We start from the raw sequence: 22,957 nt of genomic DNA on the forward strand, positions 1-22,957 counted from the left end.
GACTCTGTCTCCACCCTCATTCCTTTTTAAGGTTCAATAATATTCCATTGTATGGATAGACCACATTTTTCTTATGACTTCATCAATAGACGTGGGCTTGCTTATATACAATAGCTATTGTATGTAATGCTGCTATAAATGTGGGTGTATAAATATTTCTTCAAGACCATTATTTCAATTATGTTGGGTAAATAACCAGAAAAGGAACTGCTGTAGTATGCAATGTTTAAAATTTTACTTTTAGGGTCAGAGAGATAGCAAAGCAGGTAGGGTGTTTGCCTTGCAAGTGGCCAACTGGGATTTGATTCCTGGCACCCTATATGGTACCCGTGTACCACCAGGAGTAATTCCTGAGTTCAAACCAGGAGTAACCCCTATATGTCAAAACAAAACAATAAAATTTTATTTCTTTAATAAACCACCATACGGTTTTCTACCACATTATTTTCACTCTACATCCTCACTGTTAAGTATGAGTATCTCCAGTTCTCCAACCCTTATCAGCAGTTGATGCTTCAGATTTCTTTTTTTGTGTCTTTGTAGTGGCCATCTAAAGGAGTAGGAAGTAGGGGCTGGAGAGATAGCACAGCGGGTAGGACGTTTGCCTTGCACGCGGCCGACCCGGGTTCGAATCCCAGCATCCCATATGGTCCCCCTGAGCACCGCCAGGGGTAATTCCTGAGTGCATGAGCCAGGAATGACCCCTGTGCATTGCCGGGTGTGACCCAAAAAGCAAAAAAAAAAATAAATAAATAAAAAGTAAAGGAGTAGGAAGTAGTGCGTAGAGTTTTTATTTCCTTTAATGATTGGAAATTTGAGTAATTTTTCATGCACTTATTAATCATTTGTATAATGTTTTTCTGAGAAATATGTTTAAGTATTCTGTTCAGACTTGAATTTGGTTGTTCTATTTTTGTTCTATTGCATTTGAATAAATTCTATCAACCCTTCATTTGAAAAATAACTAACAAGTATCGATGGGTACTGTCATTTTATGCACAATTTTGAAACTTTTCATGAAGTCGAATTTGCTTTTCTGTTGTTGTTCTTGCCTCTGTCTTTGGTGTCACACCCAAGAAATCAGTCACTTGCAATGCCATGACATTAATTGTATTTATTCTTCTAATAGCTTCATAATCTAGGGTGCTATACTTAAGTTTTGGATAAACTTTGCATTAATTTTTATGTATATATTTAGACTTTTTGACATTTGTCTGTGTAGTTTTCCCAGCACCATTGTTGAGACAACTGCTCAGCACCCCTCCCCTTGCTCCACCCATTTAATCTTTGTAAAGACTATCTTGGGATCTTTGTAAAAAAAAAAAAATTATTTCCAGACTCTCTATTCAATCCTCTTGAGTGATGTGTTGTTTTTAATGATAATCCTCCATTATTTTGATTATTGTAGGTAACTCTTCCACAGTGCTCAGGAGCCAATCCAGCCCTCCTGCATGCAAGGCATATGTTCAGGCCTTATAAGCCAACTCCCCAGCTCATGATTATTGTAGCTTTGTTTTAAGTCTCTTAATCAGAAAGTGTTCACTGTATCACTGTCATCCTGTTGTTCATCGATTTGCTCAAACGGGTGCCAGTAAAGTCTCCATCCATCCCTGTCATGTGCTAGTGTAGCCTGATGGCATATTGGGGGCTCTTTCAGGATCAGGGGAATGAGGACCATCGTTGTTACTGTTTTTGGCATATCGAGTATGCCACAGGTAGCTTGCCAGGCTCTGCCGTGTGGGAAAGTGTTAGTCATTCAATTTTGTTCATTTACAAGATCATTTAAGATATTCAAATTTCCTTAAAATTATACGAATTTTTTGTTTCTATTTACGCAAAAACATCATTGGGATTTTGATAGGGATTATATGGTACTTGTACATTACATTTTTAAATAAAATACTTTATTTAAATGCCCTGGTTTATGAAGTTGTTCATCACTGTATCACTGTCATCTCGTTGTTCATTGATTTGTTTGAGCGGATGCCAGTAATGTCTTCATTTGTCCCTGTTGCATGCTAGTGTAGCCCAATGGCGGCTTCTCACCCCAGGAACATGAAGAGTATGTTGTTGTCACTGTTTTTGGTATGTCAAATACATCACGGGTAGCTTGCCAGGCTCTGCAGTGCAGGGAAAAGAAAGAAAGAAAGAAAGAAAGAAAGAAAGAAAGAAAGAAAGAAAGAAAGAAAGAAAGAAAGAAAGAAAGAAAGAAAGAAAGGAAGGAAGGAAGGAAGGAAGGAAGGAAGGAAGGAAGGAAGGAAGGAAGGAAGGAAGGAAGGAAAGAAAGAGAGAAAGAGGTCACTGGCTGAAAATGCAGCCGTGTGCTCCAAGAAAAATTGCGTCACTCTCTTCTGGGAGATTTGTTTTATAGTCTCTGGATCTTGGCTGTTGATGAGATTACATGGCGCCAGGGGGAGTTTGTGGGTGTGACTGCCAAGCTACTGGAAAACTGGGGATCTGGGTGGAAGAGGCCCAACCAGTCCCGATGCAAGCAGGCTTGGAGATCTCAGTATAAACATAAGAAAAATTATAACAAAATAATAACATTACAATCTTAATAAGAGATATTACTAAATATCTCTTATATTAGAGACAAATTGAAAGCTTTTTAAGTCAAAAATTAAGTTCATTAAAGTGAGCATATCATTTTGTTTCACATCAATACAGATGGCATAATGGGATATAGCTAGAAAAACATGGGTAAAAGAACTAAAGAATATCTACAAAATAACAGAGCTGACAGAAACACTGCTAGATGCCCCAAGTGAGATAAAAATGATGTGTACAGAAAAGTCACACTGTTAAAATTAAGCATAAGGGTTTTTCTTACACCTGGGGTCAGAATCTGATTTAGAAAAGCATTAGTATGATCATTAGCAAAGTTCTTTTCTTTCTCGAACCTGTTTCTCTATTTAAAAAATTCTTATAATTCCTAATAATTATCTGAAACTTATTTCAACACTAAATTATTGCTAGATATACATAGACCAGTTATAGCTACTTATTTTTTATAAATCTGTGTTTGTAACTTACTCCATATGTCTATGTTTGTATTAGAACTTCTAAATGATTGACATCATACAATCCTGAGGCAGAGAACAATCCAGCTCCTAAGGAGAGTTAGTCAACATGTTAGACTGGCACACATGGTGCCCTGGTTGGGTGAACATATCCCTTACATTACTTTGCAGTAGTGATCTGGGCATGCAGAAATAAACTGAGGTATTTTATATGCTTCTGACATACAATAAGACTAAAGATTATGTAACCTCTGTGCTACAGAAGGTCCTTAAACATTCCTGTTGCAGTTTACCACATACCCACAAATATTTCATGCCATTTACAGATTTATTTTCATACAAGTAATCAGTATGTCTCTTTTGTACAGCTTTTATTTGCATCAGTTATCTGAGAATAAGCACTGGCATACTTTTTACAATATAGATTTGTGCCATGAAAGAACAGGAGTTAACTGTAGATTTAAACAGTTACTAAGCAATATTTGAAGTGAAATTGTGCAGCAACATATATATATTTCTCAACCTATGTGTCCTCTAGTATCCTTCACAACTTCTCCACCCTGCCTGCCAATACAGTTTATTACATTTGATTAAAATCCTTTGATTTGCATTAAAGTTTTTGTTCATAAGCCAGTAAATATGGGCTTTCAGTATTCCAGCACCAATCCTACCTTCCCTTCATCATTGTTCCTGTTTTCCCAACCAGTCCCCTTAGCAGGCTCACAATAAATGATTTTCTATTTATTGCTTGTTACGACTGAATGGCTAATGAAATAATCAAAAATACCTCAATAAAATAAAATTTATGAAAATTATTATATTTCACCATGCAATTGTTAAGTGCTTGTCTGATGATTTACTGTTAGCTGCTAGCTGAGCCTTCTGTGTTATTGTTTTTGTTTATTGAGTTTAGTTGATTTATTTGTTACTTTCCCATCTAGTTTTTTTTTTAATTAGTGAATCACTGTGAGGGTACAGTTACAGATTTATACATTTTTGTGATCATGTTTCCCCCATACAAAGTTCGAGAACCCATCCCTTCACCAGTGCCCATTCTCCAACACCAGTAAACCCAGCATCCCTCCCACCCTCCCCAGTCCAGTCTCCCCCCACACCACACTGCCACTATGGCAGGGTATTCCCTTTTGTTCTCTCTCTCTGATTAGGTGTTGTGGTTTGCAATAAGGGTGTTGAGTGGCCATTGTGTTCAGTCTCTAGTCTGTATTCAGGCCCGCATCACCCTTCCCCCGCATGACCTTCGACCACATTTTACTTGGTGTTCCCTTCTCTAAGCTGCCCAGAATGAGAGACCAGCCTCCAAGCCATGGAGTCAACCTCCTGGTACTTACTTCTACTATTTTTTGGTGTTAGTCTCCTAGTCTATTATTCTATATTCCACAGATGAGTGCAATCTTTCTATGTCTGTCTTTCTCTTTCTGACTCATTTCACTTAGCATACTTTCCATGCTGATCCACTTATATGCAAACTTCATGATCTCATTTTTTCTAACAGCTGCATAGTATTCCATTGTATAGATGTACCAAAGTTTCTTCAACCAGTCATCTGTTCTAGGGCACTCGGGTTTTTCCAGATTCTGGCTATTGTAAACAGTGGTGCGATGAACATATAAGTGCAGATGTTATTTCGACTATATTTTTTTGCTCCTCTGGGATATATTCCCAGCAGTGGTATTGCTGGGTCAAATCCCATCTAGTTTTGTGTGCTCCTAATGGAATTTCAACATTGTGGAATTTGGAGGTGTCACATGGCCCATGTGATTGCGCAGCCTAGAAATTTCAGGATCTATGAAACTGGACTGGTGAGTTGATATGGCGAGGTGGCCAGGAGTTCAGGAAGTATGGGGGCGGGGAGGCTGTCCACCCCTACTCCAAGAAGACCTCAGAGTTTTCAGCCTGAACACTGAGTACCTGGAAGTTTTGAGGTTTGGTGTCTCTGCAGGGATTATTAGTGGAGCAGTGGAGTTGGGCTGTTGACATAGAAGCAGTGGAGGGGTGTGGGTGAGGCTGTCAGGGTTTCAGCAGGAGAAAGACTCTGCCTCTTGTAAAAGATGCCCCAGAGTTTTCAGCTGGGAAATTGGTGTCCATAAATTTTAGCTGTTTGGCTTGCATCTCCTCACATGAATGGGAAGAGCAGGGCTGGTGGGTGACTGGACATGGTGGCAGCTCTGGAAGGTGGCCCTACTTATGCATTACATTTGATACTATTGACATTTTAAATTATTTTTTGCTTGTTTTTGGATCATGACGGTTGTCCAATCCCGTTTGGAATTTTGGGACAACAGCAACATCAGTGAGGCAAAACCTTCAACTGAATATGACATGGTCAATTTCGTTGTGTCCACCGGGAGATTCCCATGTCCAGTGTTTCTATTCGCCCATCTGGAACTGTGAGTTGACATGATGAACTCAGACAGTCTCTCGCCCTGTTCGTTCATGGGACTCAATGTGGAATTCTTCAGGCTACCTTATTGGTCCTATCTTGGCATTAAAATCACCAACAATGATCTTGTATAATGTGTGGTCTTCTTTATAGAGCTTCTCCAGCTCCATGTAGAACTTCTCAATTTCTTTTTCATTGTAGTTGGATGTTGGTGCATAGACAACGAAGATAGAAGTGGCTGGTAGTGAGCCACCCACATCTATTCAAGCGTAATAATCTGATTCGGGTTGTTAGGCATTCGAATGAATCAATGCTCACAGCCAATCTTGAATTGACAAGGACACTGATGCCACCTATGCCTCTGTTGTGGCATGTTCCAAGGAACAGGTCTTCTCCAGTGTCAAAAATGGAGTGATGTGATCGATGTCCTCTCATTTCGGTCAGACCAATGATGAGATACTTGATCTTCTGAGCTTGCACCATCAGGTCCTTGATGGATGCTTCCAATGCCAGCGTACGTGCATTGAAAGTACAGACAGTTATTTTTAGTCTCTCGTCGTTTTGGCAGTCTAGTTCGACAGGAAGGGAAGGAATGGGAGTGAAGATAGACAGTCGGCAACTACACCACCTCCATTTCACTGATGACATTGTTCTCATAACACCAAATTAGCCAAGCAGCACAAATGCTGGCCGACTTTGACTGCGAGTGTGGAAAGGTCGGACTGCAGCTGAATCTCAGCAAAACGATGTTCATGAAAAACAAACTAGTCCCTGATGTTCCATTTGCTCTCAATAGAATGAACATCTCCGAATGCAGAAGCTATGTGTACCTGGGTCGAGAACTCAACATGAGGAATGACTTGGCGCCAGAACTGCGCAGGAGGAAGAGAGCAGCGTGGAACAACTTCAAGAGCATCGAAGAAGTGGTTAAGAACATGAAGAACCTCCGGCTCCAGGCACATCTTTTCGACTCCACCATTCTTCCTGCACTAACATACGCCTCAGAAACCTGGGCCTTATGCAAACAGGATGAGAACACTATTCGGGTATCCTGAAAAGGAATCGAAAGAGCTATGCTAGGAGGATCACGTTTCACTCAAGTGAGAGAAGGAATCCGGAATTCCGACCTCTGTCGACGGTCAAGAATCAGGGACACTGTCTTGTTTGCCAAGATGTCGAAAATCAGATGGGCTGGACGTGTAATGCGATTCAGAGACGACCGCTGGACTAGAGCTGTTACTGACTAGATTCCACGGAACATCAAAAGACCGCATGGCCACCTACCAGCAAGATGGTCAGACTTCTTCATCAAAACCCTGAATGAATGATTTGAGACTCTTCTTGTTCCTGGAGCGAGCAGATATCATTGGGTTACACTAGCACGCAACAGGGATGAATGGAGACGTTACTGGCACCTGCTTGAGCAAATCTAAGATCAATGGGATGATAAGTGATACAAGTGATTTTGGATCATACTCTGGAGTTCTCAGGACTTACTTTTGTGCTCCGGGCTCAGAAGATGCTGCTTTCCAGGATCATTTCTGGCAAGGCTCAGAAGACCATATGGGGTGCTGGGGATCAAACTGGGGTCACCTCTGTAGGTCCTACTCACTGTTACTATCATTCTGACCCCAAGTATTGGCATTTTAGTGACATTTAAATTTCTAACTTGTGACTATGGAATGTGCTTCCTATTATAATGGTTTTTGTTGTCAGCAATGTTTCGTAGTTTTTATTGTATAAATCTTTCACTTGCTTGTTTATATTCATTTCTAAGCATTTTGGGTTTTGATGATATTGTCAATGGTATAGTTTTTCTATTTCATTTGATGATTTTTCATTGCTAAAGCACAGAAATTCAACCAATGTTTTGTGTTGTTGACTTTGTATACTGATACTTTGGTGAATTTACTTTCTTCATTCCTGCAAGTGTGTATAATATGAATTTCGTGTGTATAGTATGAAAGATTTTCTACATATAGTGTAATATACCCTGCTACAGAAAACACTGTCTTTCTAATTTGGATGTCATTATGTCTTTTTAAAAAACTACTCTGGGGACCAAATCAGTATTCTTGCATGCAAAGCATGCACTCAGTCATTGAGCTATCTTTCCCACCTAAGTAACTTTGGATATTGTTAGGGTAGCCTTTCTGTATCACAAGGTCCAACCATAAACACTTCTTCTCTGACCAAACTATTACAATGATGCCAGAGAGAAAAGTATGTCTAAACTTTGTTAGCAGTTAAGCAATAAGAACAATTTTATCCAGACATTTCTTTAGAGAATTCCACTTTCCAGTAGAATATCTGCTTAACAAATGTTAAGTATGGAAATTGTGGACTGGGGCAATAGCACAGCAGGTAGGGCATTTGCCTTACATGCAGCTGACCTGGGTTCGATTCCTCCGTCCCTCTCAGAGAGCCCAGCAAGCTACCAAGAGTATCCCGCCTGCACAGCAGAGCCTGGCAAGCTACCTGTGGCGTGTCCGATATGCCAAAAACAGTAACAACAAGTCTCACAGTGGAGATGTTACTTGTGCCTGCTCAAGCAAATCGAACAATGGGACGACAGTGCTACAGTGCTATGGATGTTTTGACCTATACCAATAAACACAACTGGGTCCCCCTCCTCTGTCAATGCTCCTTTACCCCTCTCTTTCTTTGAGGAAGGAAGAAGGGAAGGAAGGAAGGAAGGAAGGAAGGAAGGAAGGAAGGAAGGAAGGAAGGAAGGAAGGAAGGAAGGAGGGAGGGAGGGAGGGAGGGAAGGAAGGAAGGAAGGAAAGAAGGAAGGAAGGAAGGAAAGAGGAAAGGAAGGAAGGAAAGAGGGAAGGAAGGAAGGAAGGAAGGAAGGAAGGAAGGAAGGAAGGAAGGAAGGAAGGAAGGAAGGAAGGAAGGAAGGAAGGAAGGAGTGAAGGGTGAGAGGGAGGGAGGGAGGAAGGATAGGAAGGAAGGGTATGAGGAAGAAAGGAAGGAAAGAAGGAAGGAAGGAAGGAAGGAAGGAAGGAAGGAAGGAAGGAAGGAAGGAAGGAAGGAAGGAAGGAAGGAAGGAAGGAAGGAAGGAAGGATGGACCACAGCACCTTCTGTTCACCAGTGTGGCCGACATACCCCCAAGAGGTAACGTGGTACAGGAGTTCTCAGACCTGTCCTAGTTGTGCCTTCTCTCCTGACTGCGGGGCATGGATGGAATAAAGTTCCCCAGACCTCATCTGGTCTGTGATCGTTGGTTATTGTGGGGGTGGGGTAGGTGCAAGTGTCCAACCGTGCTTAAGTTTTTTCAGCTCAGGCACCTGTTGGTTGGTGCACTGCCAGCCCCTTTCTGGGCCCACTGGGGCAGGTACTCAAGATGCTTTTCTGAGAACAGAGTCAGAACCAGACCTAACGCAGCCTCCTGACATCCAAACTGCTGAGCTGCCCCACCCACAGCTTTGAAAGGTCAGCCTGACTTGGCACTGGCTTTAACAAAAGAGATAACGTGATCCTTTCGCTGGTTTGCTAGTTATTTGCAGTCCTTTGTCCAACTTTGGGGAAGAATTGGAAACATTTTCTCTCACGCGTCAGCATTCCCAGGCTGCTAAACTGGCACCCACCCCCCACCTCTGCTCCTCTGTTGTCTTGGTTACCGAATAAACAGGGACTGGTCGGGACACCCGGCCGGCTTTTCCCAGCCCCCACCTGCGCGCGGGCCCCGGAACCGCTGGCGTCCTCGTGTTCACAGACGTGTCCCTTCCAAAGGACACTTCGTGCCTAGGTAGAGACCCGGGAAATGGAAGGAACCCGACGTTTCCAGGCACACCGACAATGCCAAGAATTTAGAGAGGGAGCGAGGCACCCGCGGGGCTAGGGGAGCCTTTCTTGGGCCCCCTCTGCCCTTCCTGTTTGGAGAAAGGGGGGGGGGGGCGTCCTGGAGGACCACGGCGCGGGGAAGAGAAGGCGGTCTGGCTCTGTAGATCCGTTTCGCAGCTCCTGGGTCCTGCGGGTAACACCCTGACGGGGAGGTGAGTGGGGCGGGGACACCGGACAGCGGGGCGGGGACACCGGGCGGCGCCTGGGAGGAGGCGCCTGAAGCGCAGGGACGGGCGGACAGCGGCCGGGGCGGGTGCCGCGCGCCGCGCTCAGACTCCGGACCCGGCGGCGGTATCGGGGCGCGGCTCCCAGCCCGGCGCGGACTTCGGCCCCGGCTGCCGCTCGGAGCACGTTTCCGCCGGACGCCAAGCCCCGCGACTGCCCGCAGGATGCGCGCCCTGGCCGCCCCGGACGCCGACGCCGCGGGCCCCCGGGCTCGGGACGCGGAGGCGCCGCCTCGCCGGAGCGCGGTCGAAAGGCTGGCGGCCGACCGCGCCAAGTACGTGCGGGCCCTCGCGTCCGAGCAGCCCGCGGGCGACCCCCACGGCCCCGCGCGCGCCCCCGAGCCCGTGGTGCGCAGGGTGATCGCGCGGAAGCCGCTGCGGCCCGACTCGCTGGTCATGTACCGGCAGAAGTGCGAGTTCGTCCGCGGGCCGGACGCCGACGCCGCGCGGGCGGGCCTGGTGAAGAGGCTGTTCCCGGGACCGGGCAGGGACAGGGCCGCGGGCCCCGCCGAGGAGGGGGCGGCAGGGGCGGCGGGCAGGGCCTGCGCCAGGGTGGCCGCTGCCCCCGAGGCCCCCGCGTCCCCGGCCCCCGGTGCGCGCCCCGCGGCGCCCCCAGCGGCCCCGACCCCCGGCCCGCGGACAGCTGCGCCCCCGGCGCCCCCAATCCCCGGCCCGCGGACGGCTGCGCCCCCCGCGCCCCCAGACCCCGGCCCGCGGACAGCTGCGACCCCCGCGGCCCCAGACCCTGGCCGACGCCCCGCGGTCCCCGCGTCCGACCCGGCCCCCAGTAGCGCGGCCGCCGCGCGCGGGGGTCCGGAGCTGCGCGGGGCGCGGCGCGCGGGGCTGCGGCGCTCGCAGTCCGACCTCAGCTCCCGCTTCTCCGTGTCGCTGGCGGAGCTGGACTCCTTCTTCCAGTTCTGCGGCCTGGAGCCCGACGTGGTGGACGCGCTCGGCCGCGAGAACTTTTCGGCCGGTTTCGAGCGCGCGGCGCGCAGGTCCCGCTGCGTGAGCGTCGCCACCTCCGACAGCGGCTTCTCGCGGCGCAGCGACGAGGGTCTGCAGGAGGAGGAGCTGACGGAGCAGGTGCCCAGCACCACGTCGGTGGTCGAGAGGAACGCGCGCATCATCAAGTGGCTGTACACCTGCAGGAAGGCCAGGGAGGTCCCGCGCCCCGCGCCGCAGGGCCCCGCCTGAGCCGCCGGCGGCCGACCCTCACCCAGACCCAGGTGCGCTTCTGGGACGCCGGAGTCGGCGGGGGTGGTGAGGGCGCGGGAATGAGAGTGGGAGTGCGGGAGGTGGACGGGAGCAGGGCCGGGCGCTGGAGTTGAGGGGGCGCGTGCAGGCCACATTTCTGGGATCTCTGCCGGCTCCTTTTGTCGCTTTCACTTTTTTTTGTCGCTTTCACACTCTTCTGGGTAATTGTGAAACGAGGAGAAATTGGAATTTTTAGGGTTTCTCCTGGATGGTCTCCATATGTTGAAAGCAGAGGAGTCTTTGGGCCTGTTCTGTGCCTCAGGTGTAGCGCGCCCGGGTGCCCCTAAAGGAGGGGGAGAACTTATACAGGTCGAGCCTCTGCCGGACCCTGAGGGCTTCTCCCCGCAGTGTTTCCAGAGCTTTCTAAGGAGACCGGCTTGGGCAGCTTGCAGAATGCTAGAGGAACTGCTGGGCAGGTGGACCGCCCGTTAAACTTACTCATCTGACCACGGTGCAGGAAGAGGCGCTTCTCTGAGCCCAAATCTGGTCACTGGGCACTGAGTATTTAGCCTTTCTGACCCTCGGGGGCACGGTAGAGGAAGCACAGAAGGGAAGGGTACCCCTCCGCACAAAATACAAGTGCTGCCTCCTTGTACCTCACAGATATTGTTGGTATGCCAGGAAGTAAACAGAGGGGGTGCGGCGCCCCCCCCCCCCCAGGAAGGGTCCTCAGATGTGTTTCTGCTTGAGCATCACTTTTTTAAAAAATTTTATTTTATTGAATCACCTTGAGATACAGTTACAAGCTTTCATGTTTGAGTTACAATCATACAATATTCAAACACCCATCCCTCCACCAGTGCACATTCCCCACCACCAATCTCCCCAGTATCCCCCTCTTTTCCCACCCTCCCCCTGGCTCTCTGGCAGACAATTTCCACCATACTCAGTCTGTACTTTCGGGCATTATGCTTTGCAACACAGATACCGAGAAGCCATCACTTTTGGTTCTTTATCTACTTTCGGCACACATCTCCCATCCCCACTGATCCTTTCAGCCATCACAACCATCATTTTCTTAGTGATCCCTTCTCCATTTCAGCTGCCTTCTCTTCCCTTCCACACCCCCCTACACCTCCCACACTCCCCCACACCCCCTGCTCATGAGGCAGGCTTCCAACTATGGAGCAGTCTTCCTGGCCCTTGTCTAGCATCACTTTTGAGCAACAAAATGCTTCCCACTCCGGGATGAGGGAGGAGTACAGAGTTGATGGCTTACAAAGAGATGTCAATTCTTGCATTTAAAAGGCTCAGGATTTCAGTTCTTCCTTCTTTTTTTTTTTTTTTTTGCTTTTTGGGTCACACCCGGCGATGCACAGGGGTTACTCCTGGTTCTACACTCAGGAATTACTCCTGGCGGTGCTCAGGGGACCATATGGGACGCTGGGATTCGAACCTGGGTCGGCCGCGTGCTAGGCAAACGCCCTACCCGCTGTGCTATCGCTCCAGCCCCTCAGTTCTTCCTTCTAACATGAAGATTCTTCACTTTTTTCCTAGCCCAATTTTTCATAGAATTTATATGGCATATGGGTAGTCCACACTTAAAACAATACCTTAGCTTTTATTTTTTGCATGTTCTTTTGGAGCTGGGATACGTGAATGCTGTCAAGGGGGTTCCCAGGCAGCTCTGGGGTGGAGGTAGGGGTGTGGGGGCGCAGGAGGTGCCAGCTCATGGACAGCCCAGTCTGCAGCTGATGCCCGAAGCCAGCATGTGTCAGCAAGAACAGTTCGACTTGCATTTTAGGGTTTGGCTACTCCTGGCCTTAAAATGCCACCAGATGATCTCTTGTCTCTACACTTTAGGATCCTGTCAGTCACCTGTGTATCTGTTTCGTGACTGGAATCTGAAAGAGGAAAATAGTGTTATGGGTGGAAGTAGGTAAAAAGTGAGCCTGGGAACTGCTTCTCTGTGTTGCCAGAGGTCCCTGTGTTTCAGATGGGGTAGGTGGAAGGGCTGGTGTGACCACTACCCAGTTCACAGGCCTGCACACGGCAGGACCAGGATTTTCTCCACAAGGAACCCTGTCCACAGTCCCTGCAGGCATGCTTGTGTGTTGTTGCTCAACACAGTACAAATCTATAATCTCACAGTACCTCTTAGGGTTGGGTGTATGTAACCCGTGTGGTTGGCTAGCCTGGGAGGGCTTACACTTAAGACGAAAAGTCTTTTGGGAAGAGACTAGCAGCTGGTTTGGGCAGCTCCAAAGGTGGATACATCTCTGCAGAACAGAAGAGCCCAGCTCCCTACTTAGGCCACCCACAGCTCACTTTCTCCTCTTCCACATAGGAGCATGTCCCTTGTTTTGGGGGCTGCTTCATGTGGTGGCTCTGAGGGGGGACATCACTCACACCTCACCTGGCTATTTTTCGGCAGGTGACCAGCAGTTCATAGGGTCAGGGGGATAGTCCTCAGACAGGGAGAGGGCCTACCGGGATGGGGAGATGGTCCACAGGGGTACGGAGATGGTCCACAGGGCTAGGGAGATTGTCCACAGGGCTAGGGAGATGGTCCACAGGGATAGAGAGATGGTCCACTGGGATGGGGAGATGGTACACGAGGATGGGAGGATGGGGGAGATGGTCCACAAGGTTGGGGAGATGGTCCACAGGGATGGAGAGGAGGTCCACAGGGATGGGGAGGAGGTCCACAGGGATGGGGAGGAGGTCCACAGGGATGGGGAGATGGCCCACAGGGATGGGGAGGAGGTCCACAGGGACTGTGAGGCCCATAGGGACAGGAGGGCCCAAGGGGACAGGGAGAGGACCCACAGAGACAGCAGTTACATCACAGTTTATAGACACAAAACAGAGCTTATTCTACTTTGAATCTTCCTTTCAGGAGCCCTCCTGGCAAGCTGCTGGGAGGACTGAGCACATGTGTGTCAGGCTTTCTCCAGCTCATGTGCTGAGACCATATCTACATGTGAACCACCGTGCTCCTCTTTTTCCCCAAGGATTCCCAGTAATTAGAGCCAGGAGCTAGCACAAGGCACCTCTGCCAGCACTGGGCAGCCTGGCCGGGCAGCTTTGTGAGCAGTAGCTGATAGGACCGTTCCTCACAGGCCAGCTTGTCTGAAATGAGTTCTAGGACTTCTGGAACCTGTGGAAGCCACAGTTTCTCTAGTTTGTGTCCATGTGGGTTTAAATTAGGATTCCTTTGGGAAATCAGAGAACCGGAGATGTTGTTTTTATATAATTTTATTGCCCTAATAGATACAGGTATTATAAATTAAAATAAGAGCACCCTGCCTCAAACTAAATAACAAGTTTATACATTTTTAATCCTTGGAAAATGTCAGAGCTGGAGAGTGGCACTCACAGTCCTATAGGATTCCCCACGGAACAGGGGTAATTGTGGGTTTTGGTTTCTCCTAGTGTCAGACAGAAACTCTACAGTTCCGTCTGCCTGGCTCCAGGAACCCTCCTGTTCCTTAGCTCCCTGAGAGGGAAGACCTGGACGATGTAGTTCATTGCACACAGGGTAGGAAGGTGTACTTTTATACTGCTGGTAAAGAGTGGGAGCTTGTGAATATTCTGTGAGGATATCAGGGATAAACGTTGCTCAGTTTCAAGTCCAAATGCGCAGCTATCCCTGGCTCTGTTCACATTTCTGGGATCAAGGAGGGCACTGTGAAGGCACCCGACAGCTGACAGGTAGACTGAAGAGGTTGAGGCACAGATGGGGAACCATTCATTCCTCTTCTTCCACTTTGGACCATGCTGAGAAGTGTGTCAGTTACCAGTGAGGAGTCATTTTGCGTAAACAGGTAGCTTGAATAACCATAAGGCCACCCTTTCTGTCTCCAACTCAGTGCCAAGGTCATTTAGGAGGATGAGTGTCCATAAAGGGGCCCATCTGTCTGCTCCAAGTGCTCATCCACCCGACTGCCTCATTTTCTATTTCTGGCCAGACCCTGTGATAGGTAGCACTGGTTACAACAGCTTGCAAGACAGTTTACATCATTCAAAGAAATTTGCTGCCTCGAGTCCTTGGAGACAAACAAGTTTTCTAGTCCAGAAGAAGGCTGCAAGGAAACAGGTGTTTGTTCTTCGAAGAAAAAAAAATGATAGCTATCTTTGTAATCAACTTCTTTTCAAAACTCAAAATACTAAAAGATGTTTTAAATGCAGAAAAGTACCTAGGACTAATGACTCAAGCCCACAGACGCTATAGGCTGACCTTTATAACTTTGTAACCTTTGCCTAATCCATATTGCTCACTGCAGTTTCCTCACTCCTCAGGATGCCAGTCTTCTCATGATGGGACAGTGAAACTTGCTGTGGATGTTTGGGGATCCAGGACCATCCTCACTGCCACCAGTTTATCCAGGGCTCCAGATGAGCATCATTGCTATTTCCCAGGAAAACAGCCTCCACCAAAAAGGGTCTGAAGGGCTATGAAGAGATGGGCTACGGACTTGGAGATTCACTGAGACATGGCCCTTGGACATGGCTGCAGCTCTCTGTCTTTTCTTTGAGGAAAATCTTGTTTCCAGCGGCAGAAGAAACAGGAAACGTGCTGGTGAAGATTTTCAGGGGAGTCTTTTTAACTGGCTTGCTAACACAGAGGTACTATAATATGTGTGATAATAGCTAAATCGACGTATAAAATAAAATGGCAAAGGCTAGAAAAGACAGCCATGGCAGAGACCTCTTCTGACCATCTTGAACTGTTGCATTTAACTCAGAGTTCTGTGATCATGAAAAGTGTCTTCTACTTGCACAGTATTTCCTAACAAACACAGCACACATTCATACACACACATGTGTGCGTGCACACATGCACAGACACACACAGCTTCATTCTGAGCATCACTGCTCTGTAAACTACAGAGAATTCCAAAACTCTAGAACCACTTTTATTTACTGATACGCTTCCAAAATCACCTGAGACCTACAAGAACATTCTATTCAGGCCACTCCCATTGGATTGTAGGTGTGTAGAAATGTTAAAAGACATCTTGGAGATGAAATGATGCTAAACAGCCTTTCTCTTGTGATAGAAGTTTCTTCAAGTCAGTAGAGAATCCTGGAGTTTTCTTTTGTTAGAACTGGAGCAGCACCTCCTCCCCAGCTCCTTCTAGACCGGCCTCCCAGGGACTTGGCCAAGCTCTGCAGGAGACGGGAAGGCCTGTTCATACAGGGCAGGACATACGCAGCTCGGGGCGCTCTCTGCACTGTGGAATAAGAGCCCAGTCATCCCAAGCTGCACCAGCTCTGTCCTGGCTGCAGATGGAGGTCTGGGGACCTGGGTGTCCTCTGGGTGGCCAGGAGACTCTTGACACCCAGTGTTGTGGAAAGTGGCTAAGACCCTGATCCTGTCCTGGCCAATGGGCCCCAGAGAAGATGGGTTTCTGGTTCAACACCTTCTGTGAGAACGACACAGCAAAGCAGCTCTGCTGTATGCTTCAAGGCCCACTAGGTTTGATCAAAATAGATCTTTTCAGGAATAAAATTATTACATAAATGAAAAATGAGTTTCACAATAGCAAAATATTTTATAAAGCAATCTATTTTTTACATCCATATAGAGTGCATTCTATTTTTGTAACTTTTACTGTGAAAGTAGATCTTTGAGATGTTTAAATATTTATTTTACACAGATATTGGTTTTCAAATTGCTGTCCTTCACTTCATATGGTGTTAATCTTCACCAGTTTAATTAAAAACAGTGATCTCCTCTTTAGTTTCCTGTATATGTTGTATAACTGGATTTTTAACTTTCAATTTTAAGTAGGCCTGTGTTGTTGTTGGTGTCCACTGCTATCTTGACTTTTCTTCATGGTCCCACATCACTGTGGCTCTGTTGGCCCTGGATGTGATTTTCTGATTGTAGACTCTGTCTACAGACAAATATACTCGCTCCTCGAGGCATTTCCTCCAGCTGATAGTCTGTTGCTTACTAGATTGTATTTAGTTTAAAAGGATGTAATGATGAGAGTTTATTTTTAAATAATTTTTTATACATCCAGTTCCATTATATAAAGATATTGCAGAAACTTTAAATAGAATTTTCTACCTTTCTATGGGTTTTAAATAACTAAATAAAACCTTGTTTAGAATTAGAATTATCTCAGATCAAAATGGTGGAGACTTGCAGCCATATAATAGATGGAAAACAAAAACAAAAAAGCAGATTAGTGTCTATTTAAAATCTCTAAGATCTTCCAGGTTTCACATTTCACTGGGACTGGTCGAAAAAGAAAAATTCTGCTGAAGGGACAGGAAGTAGGACAGAGACAGTTGTGAAGTACAGGACTGTGAGATAGAAAACTATGAGACCCAGGACTGTGAGGTATAGTATTGTGGGATACGAACAGGAGTGTGAGTTATGGAACTGTGAGACATAAAACTGTGAGGTACAGAACTGAGAAATTAGGGGCATAGGTACAGGACTGTGAGGTACAGAACTGCGAGGACGGGACTGTGAGGTACGGGACAGTGCAGTACAGGTCCAGCATGTTCTGGGTTGCAGCTGCTCCATCACTCCATGTGAAAATCTACATGTGTGATTAGACGTGATAGGTCTTTCCCTAACTCTGAAATGCTTCAACTTGCTGAACAATTTCAAGAAAACTAAATGTAGTAGCTTAATATGGATGGAAAAGCTTGTGGTTGCTTTTACAAGAATGAGTAGAGGTTCCAGATACAAAATAATTTCATGAAAGAATCATGTAATGTACAGTAGGAAGAAAAGTAATGGATAAAACAAGGATAATAGCTAGGTAGTACTCTCACTAACACAGAGACAAGCTGTACCTCAGACTGACAGGTAAATTTATATAACTGGAAAGTTTCCTCATTATATACATATGTATCTATTTCTAAGCTACTGCCTCTGATATGGAATAAAAGATTTTTCTTAAATATTGCCCCTTTTAGGAGGTTCAGGTTCAATGTGGCAGTTATATTTGGAAGTGTCCTAAGATATCAGGCTCAGACAACTGTTTTAGAAGTGTTGCTGTTGTTTTTTTGTTTGTTTGTTTGTTTGTTTGTTTTGGTCACACCCGGCAATGCACAGGGTCACTCCTGGCTCATGCACTCAGGAATCACCTCTGGCAGTGCTCAGGGGACCATATGGGATGCTGGGATTTGAACCCGGGTCGGTCGCATGCAAGGCAAATGCCCTACCCACTGTGCAATCACTCCAGCCCCTGTTTTAGAAGTTTTTAAGTAGAGATTCTTCTGTACGCGATTTCCAACTATAGTGCAACACTGTATATTCTGCACAAAAAATATTTTATCAACGATTAATACTAATTTATAATGTCCAATGTGAAAGTAATCGAGGCAAGAATGTCCTTATTATACTCGTTTATTTATTCTATAACTTTATCAGATTATCACTAAAACAAGAAAAGCTTGCCAAGACTGGGTGTAGTAGGATTTTGTGCTTCAACTTTTTGCTTCACCATTTTCTAAAGGGCCAGGGACATGTTTCAGTTACAGAATACATGCCTCATACATGTAAGGCTCTGGCTCAGTCCTCAGTGCTGCGGGCACAGATAAGAGTGAGCACACACTCTAGTCTCTGGAGCTCCTTCTTCCTGGCAGTATAGAGCTTTGAATAATTTTAACTGAATAAAAAGCAGAAACCATTACATATTGGTCTCAGGACTTTATTTGGACAGAGGTTGTTGGTAAGGGACTACATTCCTTCCCTTTGCTTAGAGGAAGTCCACTTTTCTAGATCCAGAAGAGGATAAGAGACATCAGCACAGATAAGAGACGTACAGCAAGTCCTGGTGACTCAGAGCCCAGCAGGCCAGCTCCCAGTAGAGCTGTGTTTGCTGAGTGACCTCTGCCACCCTCTTTAGCATTTGAAAGCAAAGAACAGGCCCAGACAGGTGGGGCTGGTATTATCAACTCTCAGGACTATGTTCTGTGCCAAGCTCTTGTCAAGGCATGGTGCAGTCCTGACTTTCATACATATCATGAGCACTTCACACTGATCCTGCAGGTCATGGTGAGCTAAGGTCCTCTTACATGGTTCCTGCAAGTAAGATGCCAGGAGGAGCACCCAGGTGCTGAGACAGAGAGCATGCAGCCACAGTCACAGCTCAGGAAGCAATGCTGAAAGTCAAATGTCCCACGCTCTCACCTTCTAGAAGGGACTCAAGGCTGAGCTCACACAGCTGCCCCAGCTGTCTGCTGCCCTGAATCTTACCCACAGGCCCTGTCGTGCTCTAGGCCTTGCTCCTGGAGAGCATTCCCCAACCCCCACAAGGTGACCCAATGACCACAGAAGTCATGCTTAGTGCCGATTCCCATGTTGGCATGGAGTCCCCAGCCCTGGGAGAACCTGCAGTCCCAGCAAACTGCGGGCAACTCTTGGGAAGGACTCTGAGTACACACCTGTGTACCAGGCTTGCCTGCTAGTTCCTGTTCCTGAGAAAATGTCAACAACTGAGGATTGTAAGAGCCTGAGAATGTGGCATCTCTACTTTCCTCCCCAAACAGGGCAGTGTTTGGTGTTTCCTGACCGGGAAGGAGGAAGGTAGAGGAGGCAAGTTTCTCCATCTGGAAGGGAACAAGGAATCTGGAGCTGAAAGGTCTTCTCCAAGAGAAACTGTGTGGAATCCACACATTGGGAGTGCCCATGCACCCATTTTCTGAGCCTCTCAGCCACAGGGCATGCCAAAGCTTGCTGCTGGTATCCCATGGAAGTCTCCTGAAAATCTGTGAGTTGTCACTTTTCTAGGAAGAAGCCGGGAAGAAAGACTTTGAACCCAGTGTATCTGGTAGGGAAGGCAGCACACCATTCTTTCTTCACCAGACTGACTTTTAAGAGCTATTGCCAACCAGGATGTTTAAGGATTTCGTAACTTCTCGGAGCATAGACTGATTCAACAGGTCAGAACCTAAGCTGGATTCAGCTGCAGGTGCCACTCCCAAATTACTTGAGTGACCCAGTTCCAACCTGCTGCATGACTCATCAGGTGGGGCTCCCTACATCCTTCACACCGAGAAATCTCAAACTGGTTGGCATGTTCTCACATCAGAGTTCAGGGATGCTGACCATCTTGAATAAGATGTGTTTTCAGAATGAGAATAATGAGATCGGAAGGAAAGCAATCAAACTCTTCTCAGAGCTCAGAACAGTGCTGCTGTGGCCTTTGGTCTCATCCGCTGAAACAAGATGTCTCATTCTCCATTGGTAGAGGTGGCACCAGAAGGGGATATGGATCCAGTAAGCAGCATCTGGTACATGGCACATGAGGATGGTTCACGACTCAAGCAAGATCTTGGGGCTGGAGTGATAGCACAGCGGGTAGGGCATTTGTCTTGCACGCAGCCGACTCGGGATAGATTTCTAGCATCCCATATGGTCCCCTGAGCACTGCCAGGAGTAATTCCTGAGTTCATGAGCCAGGAGTAACCCCTGTGCATCGTCAGGTGGGACCCAAAAAGCAAAAAAAAAAAAATCTTTCCAATCATCTTCGAAGAGCCTGAGACCATCTCAAATGCTAATTGTTGACTTTGAGGTTAATGGGAAATGGCCCAGCATCTGTTTTCAGCCTGTTGGTGTATTCGAGGCTTCAGACATGCTGCTCAGCACAGGTGAGAAGGGACCTAAGAAAGGACCTCCCCAAGGCAGAAAAAGGTAAAGGACTGAGAGGAATATTTTCTGTTGCCTCTGGGCTGAGAGGATACAAGCCCTGGGACTGCTTGCTGGACTCAGGATGACAGTATTCAAGATCAGCAGTCTGCTGTCCACTGTCCTTCCTGGTCAGGACGGCTGACTTGCCACAACCCAGAATTCCACGACTTCAGGGCCTATTCCACAGGAGCTGTCTATTCTAGGAGTCCAACTACAACCATGGAGTCAGGGATCCTGTGTGACTGCAGAGCAAGTGGCTATTCATAGAGAAAATTCTTAGGGAAGTCAAGTGCCTGAGGACATAGAACTCCCATGTAAGAATCTGTCTTGGGAGCACTCACTTGGCAAGGAGTCAATTTCACTTAGGTTCCTGTATGTTCCAAGTGTCTAAGCTTAGGGCTAAGGAGAAAGCTCAGAGGGCTGGAGTGCAGACTTTGCATGCAGGAGGCCCCAGGTTCAGTCCCCAACATTGCATGATCCCCCAAGTGCATCTAGGAGTGACCCCAAAGCAAATTGCTGGGACCAACCCCTGAGTACCACTAGGTATGACCCAAACAAACAAAAAGTGACTAAGATGAGAGCACGTGGAACACTATTCTCTATTTCTTATAAGGAATGTAAGTCCCTTATATCAATTATATTCCAATTATATTGGCTGGAGCTGTGGGGGACAGGGGTGAAACATATTATCTTCGCTACCGGGTGAGATAATCCTAACAGAGCTCAGGTGACCATTGGTGGCATTGCTGCTTGGAGTCTGGTTACTGGATTTTCTGAAGCTCTCCATATTTTTTGTTTTGTTTTATTTCTGCCCATCTTAGATGGCTTTCTTTGTTTATGATATCCATAATATAACTACTTCATCCAGTCCAGTGAACAACCCAATTAAATGTTCACATTCATCCTTTCTCTGGGCTGGAGCAATAGTACAGTGGGTAGAGTATTTGCCTTGTACCCAGTTGACCCAGACTCTATCTCCAGCATCCAGAGTCCCATAAGCCCACTAAAAGTGATCCCTGAGCAAGATCCAGGAATAAGCCCTCAGCATCACCAGGTGTGGCAAAAACCCACATTCATCCTTTTCCATGAAGCCTTTTGTACATCAAATGTTATGCATGAAATGATTGTTCTGTGACTCTTGGGTCACATGCACAGGGCAGTGTGTGTCTTAGACACACCAGTCACTTTTTGTTCTAAGACTAGAACCTCTGCCAGATTGCTCAAAGTGAGGCTGTGCTCACATCTGTAGAACACATCACTAGGGTCGCCATGAACATTGTTGTTCACTGGAAACAAGACTGCTAGCCTATGGCACAAGGAGAATACAAATGATTAGAGTTGTCAGACAGACTCAGAAATGTGTCACTTCCCACGTGACCCTACACTGATTCTCATCCCCCAAACCCATCCTGTGCCTACTACTGAGATCCTAGAGTCCTTATCTCTAGGATCTTATTCTCCTCAATAACTCATGATTTTTCAGTTCACAATTTCTAGATATAAATATAAGAGACATGAATTCAAAAATACAAGACTTCATGAAAAGGATGCCAAGCCACTGAATCTCCCAGGCTGAGACTGATCCAGGCTGAGAACTCTGGTGCTTTATCAGAAAGGGGGTGTGCAGATTCCCGCTCCTGCTGCCAGAAGGTCCAGCAGCCCATACCCACACCCAACACTTTCTACCATAAAATGTTCCAGCTTAACTGAACCTCATCAAGCCAACAGGCACATGCAGCTGCACAGCACCTGCAAATTTCATAGTACATAGCAAATTTGATGTGAGAGTAGAAGACCACCAATTTCAATGAGTGAAAACAATAACACAGATGGCTCAACTATCACCAACCCACTCAATAAATCCTCAGACAATGCTTTTAGTAACACCAAAGCAAGTCATAACAATTATCACAAGTTGATGTTTGTTAATATCTTTTCTGATGATACCTTGTTGTTACAAGCAATGTAAAATAAATTATTTTGTGCCTGCTAAGGAGGAAGACTTGGGTGGAGGTGGAAAATCCCAGTGTGTGCAACCAAAATCATGAGCAGTGTAGCTAAGTGTTCTCATACCACAGCTAATGTGTGCCACCTCAGAGAGCCAGCACACATATGCCACCTCAGAGACCCAACATGCCTGTGCCACCTCAAGAGAGCCAGCACACATATGCCACTTCAAAGACCCAACATGCCTGTGCCACCTCAGAGAGCGAATGTGTGTGCAACCTCAGAGACCCAGAATGTATGAGCTACCCTGTCCATCCCAGCAACAACCCCTCCTACAAAGGGAATTATTAATGGAAGAGTAATTCAGGTTTTAGTGTCTCTGGTAACAAGCAATATAAAGTAAACTATTTTTGTGCCTGTTAAGAGGCTAGCCTTTTTGGAAAACAATATGCACATTTCTCAAAAAACTAGAAATTGAGCTCCCACTTGACCCAGCAATACCACTTCTGGGAATATACCCTGGGTGCCCAAAACACACAGCAGAAACACCCTCTGCACTCCTATGTTCATTGCAGCACTATTTACCATAGCCAGAATCTGGAAACAACCCGAGTGCCTGAGAACAGATGAATGGATAAAGAAACTATGGGATGTCTGCACAAT

At 46.6% G+C, this 22,957-nt stretch overlaps 1 protein-coding gene across 1 annotated transcript; it reads left to right on the plus strand.

Moving 5' to 3' along the window:
- Positions 1 to 9,520: 9,520 nt before the first annotated feature.
- FAM110C (family with sequence similarity 110 member C) lies at positions 9,521 to 15,695 on the plus strand. Its single transcript, XM_055123032.1, has 3 exons — positions 9,521 to 10,084; positions 10,214 to 10,718; positions 14,989 to 15,695. The coding sequence occupies exons 1-2, from the start codon at positions 9,658 to 9,660 to the stop codon at positions 10,684 to 10,686; spliced, it is 900 nt and encodes a 299-aa protein (XP_054979007.1). The 5' UTR covers positions 9,521 to 9,657; the 3' UTR covers positions 10,687 to 10,718; positions 14,989 to 15,695.
- The last annotated feature ends 7,262 nt before the right edge of the window (positions 15,696 to 22,957 follow it).

The sequence above is a fragment of the Sorex araneus genome, chromosome X, assembly GCF_027595985.1.
Source record: "Sorex araneus isolate mSorAra2 chromosome X, mSorAra2.pri, whole genome shotgun sequence".
In the NCBI taxonomy this organism is placed as follows: Eukaryota; Metazoa; Chordata; class Mammalia; order Eulipotyphla; family Soricidae; genus Sorex; species Sorex araneus.

Bases quoted from the DNA above. Each gene is read 5' to 3' on its own strand.
- FAM110C (XM_055123032.1), top strand. From the start codon at position 9,658: ATGCGCGCCCTGGCCGCCCCGGACGCCGACGCCGCGGGCCCCCGGGCT. The intron at 10,085-10,213 runs GTGCGCGCCCCG...GCCCGCGGACAG, and splicing joins CCCCGCGTCCCCGGCCCCCG to CTGCGACCCCCGCGGCCCCA.